Raw genomic sequence first — 14,425 nt, forward strand, 5'->3', positions numbered from 1 at the left:
CTGAAAAGTACAATGGCATTTGTAAGGATTTAATTATAGTTAGCAAATATGGGCCTTAAGAGGAGTATGTAACCTCTGACTGTTTAACTGGATGTTGGTTAGTCATCTAAAGTAATATGGGCCATCTTATTTTAAAACAAAATTTAAACCTGAATTTGGATTAAAATGGTAACAATACTTAGTTGTAACTAAATGTATGTCCCCTCCTTGAACCGTCACCTTATCGTGGTGGAGGGGTTTGAGTGCCCAAATGAACCCGGGAGCTATGTTGTCGGGGGCTTCATGCCCCTGGTAGGGTCACCCAAGGCAAACAGGTCCGGGGGGACGGGTCAGACGAAGAATGGTTCAGAAGCCCTATATGATGATGTCCACTCAGAGGCCAGCGATGTCGCCCGGATTGGCGTCACCGGGGCCTCACCCTGGAGCCAGGCCTGGGGTGGGTGCTCATCAGTGAGCGCCTGGTGGCCAGGCCTTCCCCCACGGGGCCCGGCCGGGCTCAGCCCGAAGGAGCGACGTGGGGCCGTCCTCACGTGGGCCCACCACCCGCAGGAGGATCCATATGGGGCCGGTGCAGAGAGATCTGGGCAGCAGTCGACGGCAGGGGCCTCGGCGACCGGATCTCCGGACATGGAGACTAGCTCTGGGGACATGGAATGTCACCTCGCTGGGGGGGAAGGAGCCTGAGCTTGTGCGGGAGGTTAAGCGTTACCGACTAGATATAGTCGGCCTCACCTCCATGCACAGTTTGGGCTCTGGAACCCAACTCCTTGAGAGGGGCTGGACTCTCCATTTCTCTGGCGTTGGCCGCGGGGAGCGGCGGCGGGCTGGTGTGGGCCTGCTCATTGCACCACAGCTCAGCCGCTGTGTGTTGGAGTTCACCCCGGTGAACGAGAGGGTCGTGTCCCTGCGCCTTCGGGTCGGGGACAGGTCTCTCACTGTGGTGTCGGCCTATGGGCCGAACAGCAGTGCTGAGTACCCGGCCTTCTTGGAGTCCCTGGGAGGGGTACTAGACAGTGCACCGACCGGGGACTCCGTTGTTCTCCTGGGGGACTTCAACGCCCACGTGGGCAACGACAGTGACACTTGGAGAGGGGTGATTGGGAGGAACGGCCTCCCTGATCTGAACCCGAGCAGTGTTTTGTTATTGGACTTCTGTGCTAGTCACAGTTTGTCCATAACGAACACCATGTTCGAGCACAAGGGTGTCCATAAGTGCACGTGGCACCAGGACACCCTAGGCCGGAGGTCGATGATCGACTTTGTAGTCGTGTCATCTGACCTCCGGCCGCGTGTCTTGGACACTCGGGTGAAGAGAGGGGCTGAGCTGTCAACTGGTCACCACCTGGTTGTGAGTTGGGTTTGCTGGCGGAGGAGGAAGCCGGAAAGACCTGGCAGGCCCAAGCGTGTAGTGAGGGTCTGTTGGGAACGTCTGGTGGAGCCCTCTGTCAGAGGGACCTTCAACTCGCACCTCCGGGAGGACTTCTCCCGGATTCCGGGGCAGGCAGGAAATATGGAGTCTGAGTGGGCTTCATTCTCGGCCTCTATTGTCGATGCGGCTGCTCGGAGCTGTGGGCGTAAGCCACCGAACCCGGTGGTGGACACCGGAAGTAAGGGATGCTGTCAAGCTGAAGAAGGAGTCCTATCAGGCCTTGCTGGCTCGGGGGACTCCTGAAGCAGCTGACGGGTACTGGCAGGCCAAGCGTGCTACAGCCCGTGTGGTCGCGGAGGCAAAAACTCTGAGCTGGGAGGAGTTCGGGGAGGCCATAAAGAAGGACTATCGGACGGCCTCAAAGAGATTCTGGCAAACCATCCGGCGCCTCAGGAGGGGAAAGCAGTTCTTCACCAACACTGTTTACAGTGCGGGGGGAGAGCTGCTGACCTCGACTGGGGACGTTGTCAGGCGGTGGAAGGAATACTTTGAGGATCTCCTCAATCCCACCGTCACGTCTTCCGAGGAGGAAGCCGAGGCTGGGGACTCGGGGGCGGACTCATCCATCACCCTGGCCGAAGTCACTGAGGTGGTTGGCAAGCTCCTTGGTGGCAAGGCTCCGGGGTTGGATGAGATCCGTCCTGAGTACCTTAAGTCTCTGGATGTTGCAGGGCTGTCTTGGCTGACACGCCTCTTCAACATCGCGTGGCGGTCAGGGACAGTACCCTTGGACTGGCAAACCGGGGTGGTGGTCCCTCTGTATAAGAAGGGGGACCGGAGGGTGTGTTCCAACTATAGGGGGATCACACTCCTCAGCCTTCCCGGTAAGGTCTATGCCAGGGTACTGGAGAGGAGAATCCGGCTGATAGTCGAACCTCGGATCCAGGAGGAGCAGTGTGGTTTTCGTCCTGGCCGTGGAACACTGGACCAGCTCTACACTCTCCATAGGGTGCTCGAGGGTTCATGGGAGTTTGCCCAACCAGTACACATGTGCTTTGTGGACTTGGAGAAGACATTCGACCGTGTCCCTTGTGGTGTCCTGTGGGGGGTGCTCTGGGAGTATGGGGTTCGGGGCCCTTTGCTAAGGGCTGTCCGGTCCCTGTATGACCGGAGCAGGAGCTGTGTTCGCATTGCCGGCAGTAAGTCAGACCTGTTCCCGGTGCATGTTGGACTCCGCCAGGGCTGCCCTTTGTCACCGGTTCTGTTCATTGTATTTATGGACAGAATTTCTAGGCGCAGTCAGGGGCCGGAGGGGGGCCGGTTTGGGGACCACAGGATTTCATCTCTGCTGTTTGCGGATGATGCTGTCCTGTTGGCTTCATCGAACCAGGACCTGCAATGTGCACTGGGGCGGTTTGCAGCTGAGTGTGAAGCGGCTGGGATGAGGATCAGCTCTTCCAAGTCCGAGGCCATGGTTCTCGACAGGAAAAAGGTGGCTAGCCCTTTCCGGGTGGGCGGAGAGTCCTTGCCTCAAGTGGAGGAGTTCAAGTATCTCGGGGTCTTGTTCACGAGTGAGGGGAGGACAGAACTTGAGATTGACAGGCGGATCGGTGCAGCTTCGGCAGTGATGCGGTCGCTGTATCGGACCATTGTGGTGAAGCGGGAGCTGAGTCGAAAGGCGAAGCTCTCGATTTACCGGTCAGTCTTTGTTCCTACTCTCACCTCTGGTCATGAGCTCTGGGTAGTGACCGAAAGGACGAGATCGCGGATACAAGCGCTCGAAATGAGTTTCCTCCACAGGGTGGCTGGGTGCTCCCTTAGAGATAGGGTGAGGAGCTCAGTCACACGGGAGGAGCTCGGAGTGGAGCCGCTGCTCCTCCACGTCGAGAGGAGCCAGTTGAGGTGGCTCGGGCATCTGTTCCGGATGCCTCCTGGGCGCCTCCCTCGGGAGGTGTTCCGGGCATGTCCCACCGGGAGGAGACCCCGGGGAAGACCCAGGACACGCTGGAGGGACTATGTCTCTCGGCTGGCCTGGGAACGCCTCGGGGTCCCCCCGGAGGAGCTGGAGGACGTGTCTGGGGTGAAGGAAGTCTGGGAGTCCCTGCTTAGGCTGCTGCCCCCGCGACCCGGCCCCGGATAAGCAGACGAAAATGGATGGATGGATAGATGTATGTCCTGGTCAGATTTGGTCAAACATTTATATTTCGGCTGATATTGCAATATTTAAACTTTTGTTTGTACAAAGCTTTTCTGTAATGAACTGTGAGATAAATAGCAGTTACACAACACTACTGGATCAATTTTGTAAGAAATATGTTTTGAGGGGAGTAAATGCAATGTTCAGTCTGGTATCAGTTATCGATTATTTCAGAAGTATCAATGCCAGAATAATGACAACATAGTTTTTTGTTTTTTTTTTTGCTCATGTCATGCAGCTCTAATAGGAAAGCAGCTCCACACATGTTAGTCCTAAAGCTGTGTTATTTTTAGCACTATAGGGAGTCTAATCTGATAGTATAGGTCTTATCATAGTATCAGAGAGACGAGGTGACACATGTTCTCCTCTGTCTGTCCACAGTGAGTCGGTTGTTGTTTTTGAGATTGTTTTTAGTCCTGGTGTGGAGGCAGACAGATTGCAGCTGCTGTCAAGCCCTGTGGAGGTGATGTGAGAGAAGAACCATGAAAGATAACAAATGTAAACAGAGGTGTAACCTAAATTTTCCCAGAGTCATGTAACTGATGTTTAAGTGAAATTACACCATGACAAGATAATATTAAAATAAATGCTATGAAATGGTCCTTGTGATGGGGTCAGAGGGTGAGCCACAGCCACAGTGCTAAAAGACCAAAGATTGTATTACATCAGGGGCCACAATGCAACAGGATGGATTGGGATTGCCAGCTAATAAGGGTCAGATTTATGACCCTCTTGTGGTTTTGTGTCTGTTTGTTTCATGCTGATTAGAAGAACTAGTTTAATTAAGGCTGTGTTACTTAAAATGAACATCTGTAAAAGGGCAAGCCTTGTGTGAAAAGCAAAACAATTACAATTTACATGCAAATTTAACATATACGATACACAAGATTAATACACATAAGATATCCTACAAAAACACAACTGAACAACATGCAAGTCAGCAAAACAAAATGTAGTAAAACCTGCTGGGCTTTAAAAATACCTAGAAAAACAGACATGAGCGGGGTCGCCTCTCCACAGTGTTACAGTCAAGACCGCACTAATCCAGACCAAGACCTGCCCGAGATCACAGGGTCCTGAGACCCGAGTCCATTTTTGTATCAAATCCTATCGTAAAAACATGGGGAAAAAACATCTCACGAGGTCATTTTCAGTATATGTGCACAATCTTGTGGCAAATTTGTCTCGCAAGATCTTGTCCCTATTAACCAATCAGTGGGAAAATGTTTTGTTATAATGATGAAATACTGCATTCTGTTATTATGGATTATATATAGACAGTCTGTCCTGCAATATGACCAAGCGTTGCTAAATGTCTCTCCCCACACTTTACATTTTTTTGATTAGTTATTGTGCTTTTTTCCCATTGATGTGTATTCTTTCTTATCATTGGATGTAAAAATTGCTGTTGGCACATCCTATCCACTTAAATCTACCAACGATCTAAAGTTCAAACTGACAAAGTTAATTATGAGATGAGATGTTTTTGCTTTGCCTGGAATGTTCTGCAGTATGGCATTAAACTTTTAAGAAATCCATGGAGACAAGCAAATGACGCCACAAGGCCAAGTTTACAGGTCAGATCCGCGAAGAGACGACCCTGCTCACAGTAAGAATACAAGTATTTTCTGAGCAAAGAAAACAGATGAAACTCAATCAATGCAAGTAAGATAAGCTTAAGAAAGGCATATATCATTTACTTGTGTTATGGTGAAAAGTGAATGGCCTGAAAGAAGGGGAAATGCAAAATGACAAATATTATAGCCTACAAGAAGAATGTGATAATATCTAAGAAAGAAAAAGTCAAACTACTACTGAGACCACAGGCCACTATAAATTCTACTTTACTGACTTAAATAGGCTCTATTTCATCGTGCTGCAGGTAGCCCTCCACGCAGGTTAAGGTGATTTCATGGTTAAGGTTTGCTCTAATAGTCCTTCTTACACAGTCCAGTGGAGCCAGGTGACGCTTGGAGCTGCAATAAAAGCATTGGCTCAATAAAGATAAGTCTAATTGAGCTGTAAAGAAGCGCCAATGACAGATGTCTAGTGTGTAAATGGGGACTATTTAAAGATGGCGTCGTGTTTAATATAACACAAGCTCATGTCTGAGTTTTGAAATAGTGGAAGAAGGCAGCATGAAAGAATCCAGCAGTGCAGCCTGTTCTGTAGCTCCTGAAGCTTCACTGACTGATGAGAAATACAGTCACGAGCACGCGCAGGCACAGGCACAGGCACGAGGGAGAGAGTGAGAGAGAGAGAGAGAGAGAGAGAGAGAGAGAGAGAGAGAGAGAGACAAAACAGGGAGAGCGAGAGAAAAAGGAGAGAGAGCGAGAGAGAGACACAGAGAGACAGAAGAGACAGAGAGAGAAAGAGAGAGAGAGAGAGAGGAAGGAGAGACAGAGAGAGAGAGACAAAGAGAGAGATAGAGAGAGGAGGGAGAGACAGAGAGAGAGAAACAGAGAGAGAGAGAAAGAGAGACACACAAAGAGAGAGAGAGAGAGAGAGAGAGAGAGAGGAGGGAGAGACAGAGAGAGAGAGACAGGGAGAGAGAGGAGGGAGAGAGAGAGAAAGAGAGAGACATAGAGAGAGAGAGGAGGGAGACACAGAGAGAGAGAGAGAGAGAGAGAGAGAGAGACAGAGAGAGAGAGAGAGAAAGAGAGAGACATAGAGAGAGAGAGGAGGGAGACACAGAGAGAGAGAGAGAGCGAGAGAGAGGGAGAGAGAGAGAGACAAAGACAGGGAGAGCGAAAGAAAAAGGAGAGAGAGCAAGACAGAGAGCAAAGAGAGCAAGAGAGAGAGCGAGAGAGAGAGAGAGAGAGAGAGAGAGAGAGAGAGAGAGAGAGAGAGAGAGAGAGAGAGAGAGAGAGAGAGAGAGAGAGAGAGAGACGGCTCCCTCGGGCATCTCTCTGCTCATTTAGCGCTCTTCACTTTGTGCGCCTTTTCTCTGAATGCACCTGCTGCTGCTGCTGTGCGTTAAAAGGATCTAACCGCTCTTTTAGAAAAGCAAACTTGAGTGTTTCTTGAAACATGGATGCTGTGAATGCTACTCTTGCCCTGGACACAGTTGGAGATTTGACAGTGCGCCTCTCAGCCTCTGTAACTCCGGACAACGCTACACTGAGCCAAGACCTGTTGCCTTTTTCTTCAAACACAAATGAGACAACCGCGGTGGCGACGGACCGCAGCAGTTTCATCCTGGCGGTGTGCATCACGGCTCTTTACTCTGCGATCTGCGTGGTGGGGCTACTGGGCAACGTGCTCGTTATGTATGGAGTGGTCAGGTAAGTAACACAAGTAGCCTAATAAAATAATAAAAATAAAAATAAATAAATAAATAAATATTGAAGGTTTTTATATAGAAGAAGAAAAATAATAATGCACAAAAAATAGTCAAACAATTAAACTAGCGTAAAATATAGTCCATCAAATTGCCTTTTATTCAGTGAATCACCATGCCACATACACACACAACAAAGAGCTGAAAAAATAGAGTGCATAAGATGTCTATATTTTAGCCAATATTTAGTTGAGCTATGTATAAAAGTATCAAACATATTTAATCACTTATATGCTTTTGCCCAATAACCTATAGCCAACAGCCTACAGTTTGCTACAATGTGCTACCTTGTTTATTCTCAGATTTGAGCATGAGGAACCTGCTGTCAGAAGCATGCTTTTTGCCTTCCTGACAAACAGCCAAAAAGCACGTGACACCGTGCCGTTGCCTTTGTAATTGGCTGCAGTTTGTGTCTGAGGGCCACTTAGTATCTCCCACTCACCCACCCCCTCAAACACTGTGAAGGTAATGTCCAAATGTTGTCAGGCTGATGTGCATTTGATCGTCTACAAAGAAATGTCTACAGTAAACACATTTGTGCCAGCTATAGAGCCACAACAGGCTGATTTCCTTTGAAATGCAAATGGAAAGTTGTTCAGTCAAAATCATCAAACATAATGTAAATGTAGGTCATTCTCCTCTGCAAGTTTTTCCTTTGACTCTTTGTTTGGGATCAGAGCAGCAAACCCCAGCTTCCCAATGTGCAGTGATACAGTTTATTTTATATGAGATGAACTACTGACCCCCCCGGGCAGACTTGGGATTAGTGGCGTGTGACCCCTTTTCGCAGGATTATTGTTCACTGCAATAACTTATCTGTTGTTGCTATTACGAAAAAGTCCCAGTGGTGGGTCTTTTCTTCATGTTGATCTATGAACAATCTCAAATGGCCTTTTAAGAAGCTGTTCAAAATGATCAACAGTAAATACATAATCAAGGGGCAGATTTACAGGAGTTACAGGAGTCATTATGTAGAAGTGCAGTTTAATGGGGGCTCATAGTTGCCATTTCTCAGCAAAGCTTTTAAGCTTTTAATGTTGTGCAATAAAACATTATGAAATAAAGCTTCAATATTTTACTTGTGGAATCTCATTGAGAGGACATGGTAATTATTTATAGCATTAAAATGTCACGCTAATATTAAGAACTGTGCCATTGAATTATTTTGTATTTTCAAACAGATACACCAAAATGAAGACAGCTACCAACATCTACATCTTTAACCTGGCTCTGGCAGACACTCTGGCTACCAGCACACTCCCGTTCCAGAGTGCTAAGTACTTGATGGGAACATGGCCCTTTGGGGAGCTGCTGTGTAAAGTGGTCATCGCCATAGACTACTACAACATGTTCACAAGCATCTTCACTCTGACCATGATGAGCGTGGATCGCTACGTTGCTGTGTGCCACCCTGTGAAGGCACTGGACTTCAGGACACCCGCCAAGGCCAAGATCATTAATGTGTGCATCTGGATCCTGTCATCTGCCGTTGGGGTGCCCGTCACCATCATGGCTGTTACCACAGTGAATAATGGTGAGACACTGCATACAATGACTCTGGCCCTGGGTAGACTCTTATCATTCTAATACAATTTCATGTTTTACAGGAAACATTAAGTGCACGCTGCAGTTTCCTGATCCGGACAAGTACTGGGACACAGTGACTAAGATCTGTGTGTTCATCTTTGCCTTTGTGATGCCGGTGCTGGTGATCACCGTGTGCTATGGCCTGATGATCCTGAGGCTAAAGAGCGTACGTCTTCTGTCCGGCTCCAAAGAGAAGGACAGGAACCTGCGCAGGATCACCAGGATGGTGCTAGTGGTGGTGGCTGCGTTTGTGATCTGCTGGACCCCCATCCACATCTTCATCATCGTCGATACCATTGTTCCCTTCAACCGGAGCAACCTCCTGGAGATGGCCAGCTGGCACCTGTGCATCGCCCTGGGCTACACCAACAGCAGCCTGAACCCTGTGCTCTACGCCTTCCTGGATGAAAACTTCAAGAGGTGTCTGAGAGACTTCTGCTTCCCGAGCCGCTCCCGCATGGAGCAGAGCAGCTTCAGCCGTGTGCGCAACAGTACACGAGAGCCCGCATCCATTTGCGCTTCCAGCAGGAGGGAGAGGGCTCCAGCCTGACTAGGCCTGGAGCAGAGGACAGAGAGGAGAGTCCAGGAAGACCTTACGGAGGTCACACAGATCACCACTACAGGCTTGTAGACTGATATGTTCAAGGGTCCCCACACAGTCTCATGTAACCGACACGTCCCTGTGGGCTTGAGGAGATCTAGCTTCCAGGATTGTGTTTCAGGACTATGCATCTGTGTGTGTACATATGAGTACTGTACGAAGAACATAGAGTGGACTCTGAGTATCAAACTGCAAGTTCTTCTTTTGTTCTCAACATCAGATTTACATTGAGCGTGTAGTCTGAGGTGTCAATTTACAATTTGAAATGGCAGTGGAAAAACTTCATGTGCTGTTCGACAATAGCAAACAAAATGTTGCAAACCTTATAAGGGAACGCTGTCAAGACATGGCTCCTCTAAACACTTCAGTGATCAAATGTATGTATTGATTTGTCTCCAAGAGACAAATACAGGACAAGATGAAGACCAGACTGTCTGCAAAAGAGTGTCTGCAAATTCTTTGGCAGTGACAAACCAAAACTAAAGCACGTAGTTGGACAGTGCTGGATCACACATAGAAACGAGAGTGACACAGCTGCCACATTAAAGCCTGGAGAGATCACATTTCATTTAACATTGACTTAACCTGGATTCTAGAAACAATGAAGTAGCTTTAAGCCATGGTTCAAATGCTTCAGTCTGTTACTGTTGTTATTAATAATTGGTATTCTTTGTATACTTTGTACAGGGACAGTTCCACTCACACCAAACAACATTGTTTAATCCTTTGTTATTAAGTCATTGCGATATCTGAATTATGATATCCAATTTCATGTTCAAGCCTGTGGCAGTGGGAGAAGAAATAATTACACAAAATAATTACACATAAAGCCCACACACAGAGCCATGTGCACAGTAATTACATGTGATCCCAGTGCACAGGTATTTTAACTAAAGGCATGTAGAGATGACTGTATCACTCATGCACATCAGCTGACTCACAGCTTCCCTGTTTCACAAACATTAACTGAAGGCAATGTGAGAAGCTTCTCACAAAACTGTCACTGCACTTTGGGTCATAATTATATGTGCTGTATGTCAATACAGATGTATGGCCCAAACTCTCTCAGAACAAAGTCACATACTACAAATACTACAACTGTTTGTACAAAACCAAAACATTCATATTCAATTAGTGTTAAATTATTGTTTTTGCACATTGTTTAACTATTTGGACATTAATATATTAAGTCTATGATGAATATAGATAATCTTGATTTTTTTTTTTTTTTTTTTATCAAAAAGTGCTTTAAATGTGATCTGTGAATTTGTTTTAGTTTCTAAAAAGCTTTGACAAACTGTTTTCTGCAATGTTGTTTACATGACTGTACAATGATAATGTGTATTATACTGCCTTATTATGAACATTATTATGAAATGTTTTTAGTGACTGTTTTGAAAGTTTGCAACATTTGACTGTTTCTTTTGGAGTATATTAACTTTGGCTATGATGTGCTTTTCCTATATTATCTGCACATGCTTTAATAAAAAAATAAGTGTGATATTATTATTATTATTATTATTATTATTATTATTATTATTATTATTATTTTATTATTATTTTGGTAAAAGTATTTCATTGTAGTTTTTTATGACAAGATTTGCCATTGTACATACTTTTTAAACACATAGCATCAGCATTTGAAAGCAGACTGAACTAATACTAAAATAATACATGAATCCAATGCATTTCAGAAAATGTGTATGTAGGAGTTTGACCTACAAGGTTAGCAGGTGTTGTACATAATGAGCAGAAATTGTTTGCATAGGAAATTAAGAAATTGTAACTTAAATAATTGCACACGGTCACTGCAGTGACTGTGTGCCAATGTGACTGTGACAATTTAAAGTGCACTTTAAATTCAATAGTAGTGCAGCCATATCATCCACTGAGCTGCTCAGGTGAGAAATGTGTTGCCAATATTACACTAGACTGAGCTTTAATAACCAATCACCTCTACCCCCAGTGACAATGACAAGAATTTATAACTAGGTTTTATGGCATCAGATCACTTGATTTATTGTTTTTGTATGTTGCAATCAGCTATTTCTATGTAGCAATGTTGACAAAAACCATTTAAATATTATTGAGTATCCATTTTTACCTTTATTTGGAGTTTAATAACATATTTTTTTATCAAGCTTTTAAAAATATATATATATATGAACAATATTTTATGTATTTTTTTGGCAATATGCTCACCTCTAGTGTAATTTCAGATTAGCTGAAAAAGGCAGAAAAAGAAGTAACCAAATAACTAAATAATACTCAATAAAAAAGTGCAAATCCTTTTTAATGACATGCTGCAATGTGCAGTTTGGCTCCTGTGACTTGTTAGTATGTGATTTGATTGAGCGGATCTTTTTGTGCAATGAAGTGTATTAATTCTTGTTTTAAACATATAGTTCACGTGTCCACTGTGTAGATACAACTGGATAAGCAGGCAATTGCATAAATCACTTCACTCTAGAGGATACCATAAAGTGACTCTTGACCATTAACAGTGTCTTCTGTGTGTTTCTAAAATAGTAACATGAAAACACTTGAACAATGAAGTCAGGTTTTCATAGAAAATAAAAAAAAACCTGGCACTACAATAAACCTGTTTTAAAATGAAACATAATTAAACTAAAGCCGTAAATAAGGGCACTTAAGCAAATTATTGTATAAAAATAAGAAGATGGGGAAATGTGTGTTCACAATAGACATACTCTCAAAATTGCAATCTCTTCCTTTGTATGAGCCATTGTTATAAATGAATTACCAGAACATCTATTTTAACCCTTATATTGTGTTAGGGTCAAAATTGACCCGTTTTCAAGTTTAGGTATGTAAAAACTGCCATTTGCTTTTTTGTACCGGAACGAGGCTTCATCTAATCCTCAGACACAACTATTTTAACACAACAAAATTAATTTTCACCATTTTAGTAAATTGTAAAGGTCTGGAGAAAAAAAAGTGACATCTGTGGTGTTACGGGTCAAAAATGACCCGGCAGAGAATAGTGGCTGTTTTATGCATCACTTACAAGCTGTAGGTTGCTCTGTGGATCAAATATGGCTCAGTGTGCCCCACAACACACACACACACACACACACACACACATACACACGCACCCCTACACATGCAACCCCTCCCCCACACACACAGGCCCCCTCACCACATCTCCACAACATGAACTCAAACTTTTTCGTAGAAACTAGATACACACGCACAGACACACAAACACACATGCACACACACGCACACAGAAACACACACAAACACACATGCACACACACGCACACACACACGTGCGCGCGCATAAACACCACACACACCGGCCCCTTTCACCACCCCTCCCCCACGTGAACTCAAACTTTCTAGTAGAATCACACACACACACACACATAAAAAGGTCGTCTTCACCCACGTGAACTCTTCTCTTTCTTGCAGCACATTGATACATTTTGAATCAAAAATAAACCTTGTCATATATAAACAGGGTTTTAGTGAGATATTATCAGCTGTATTCTGTTGCAGCATCAGTCAACATGAGCAGGTTCACTGTTTATGAGGCTCTGGATCAGATCTTTGGTCATGCAGTGATTCTGAACACAGAGAGGAAAGTGAAGCTGAGGAAGATGTATTTGAGGATAAGGATGAGGATATAGACTGTAGAAAAGAAGTGGACTAAGAGAGTGTGATGTCACCCACAGCGTTTGGCGCCGCTCAAATGAAGCTCACGAGTTACAGGAGCAAATCTAGAGCCAGGTTATATGTTATGAATAGGATTTTTTGAACGGACAAAACAGCCCAAAAAAAAAAAAAAATCTGGATCATGTGTCACAGGTTAATACGTATATTTTAAGACCAAAATGATGAGGTTCACAGCAGCAGGTACAGAGAGAGGGAAGACAAGATCCTAACATAAGTCAATTGGAGCCAGAGTCAGAAGGAGCCGGAAGAGCCTCCTGGAAAACTTTCTATTTGGAACGCGACGTTTTTGTAATCAAAAACGAGTGGTATATTTTAAGATAAAAGGTCTGTGGAGCCAAAAAAAATAATAATAATAATTCCATGGACCTGACAATTGTGCAAAAAGACATAAAACAGTTGTAGCTGGACATATTTATTCTAGTACATATGAACTTTGAAATTTATTATTTATGAATATATGGATATATGAAAATAAAGATATAATGAGTGAGTGTTGTTTGGAAGATATGCAACATTTTAATATTGGTTAATATTATTATATTAATTAGAATAAGAAAGATTAAGCAGGTTTATTCAGCCTAATCTTGTTTGAGTTGCAACCAATAGGCTGACAAATAGTGTGAACATCCAAATATAAACTTCATTCAGTCATTCTAAAAATGGAAATGAAGATACCGGTAGTCTTGTGTTGTACACTTCCAATTGACATAGTATTCATGTGTATCAGTTTACTGTTGTGCAACTTTTTAATTAAATTTTTTGCAACCATTTTCAACTTTTTCCCATTCAAAAGATAAATTATTTTTTTTGGTTTGTTTGAATGTTTATTGGTAATGGTGCTTAAAAAAAATCAGATTTTCTAAATTTTCTACCTATGGATACATTTGTCCCTTTTGAGATAAATTTTACTATTATTTCACATAAACCAGTCGACTATGTGCTGATAAATGAAGCCAACTGCTTTATGTAATAGATTCTTGTTGAAAGACAGATCATGAAGGCATCTCTTGACCTTTTGTTTACATACCAAGAAGTGTCAAAATCTTAACAGAGTTTGACTTGAGTTTTCACAAGATGCTTTAGCCTACATACTGAGATCGTCCCTGCTGTGGAGCTGGCACACTGTTTCAAACTGTGTACCATCTGCCAGCTGACAACATCTCCAACCACTGCATGCCTCCAACTCTAGCTTCAGTCCATAAAAGCGATTTACATGACCGCATCACCTTACAAAAGGCTATGTAATTAGCAGAGAATCAATAACAGACGCACATGGCGCTAATGGGAGCAGCAGTGCAGTGGCGTAGTTGAATCAGTTGCCCCCCTTACTTGGCACGGTGCAGATGTGGTTGTCATAACAAACCAGGACATGAAGAGACAGGCTCATTTTAAAGGCTCCTGCACAGTCGACCACTAAGTCACAGTCATCCACCTACAGAAGGAGAAGTTCAATTAAGGAACCTATTTGCAGTAATTACAGGCAGTGGAAGAAGGTCACATGATATAGCTACAAGTGATGTTTTGATGTTGAGACAATGAGCAATATAAGGCAAAAATTACAGTACGTTGATCAACACTGTACACTCAGAAGGTGTTCTAACTTTTCTGGTGGAGGGGTCCACTACCAGCCCA

The 14,425-nt window shown here is 44.2% G+C and overlaps 1 protein-coding gene across 1 annotated transcript; it reads left to right on the forward strand.

Moving 5' to 3' along the window:
* The first annotated feature begins 6,596 nt into the window (after window positions 1–6,596).
* On the forward strand, window positions 6,597–9,043 carry oprd1b (opioid receptor, delta 1b). Its single transcript, XM_020937188.1, has 3 exons — window positions 6,597–6,850; window positions 8,088–8,440; window positions 8,514–9,043. The coding sequence occupies exons 1-3, from the start codon at window positions 6,597–6,599 to the stop codon at window positions 9,041–9,043; spliced, it is 1,137 nt and encodes a 378-aa protein (XP_020792847.1).
* Window positions 9,044–14,425: the final 5,382 nt, after the last annotated feature.

The sequence above is a fragment of the Boleophthalmus pectinirostris genome, unplaced genomic scaffold (assembly GCF_026225935.1).
Source record: "Boleophthalmus pectinirostris isolate CB_2022bp ecotype Guang Dong unplaced genomic scaffold, ASM2622593v1 HiC_scaffold_6, whole genome shotgun sequence".
NCBI lineage: Eukaryota > Metazoa > Chordata > Actinopteri > Gobiiformes > Gobiidae > Boleophthalmus > Boleophthalmus pectinirostris.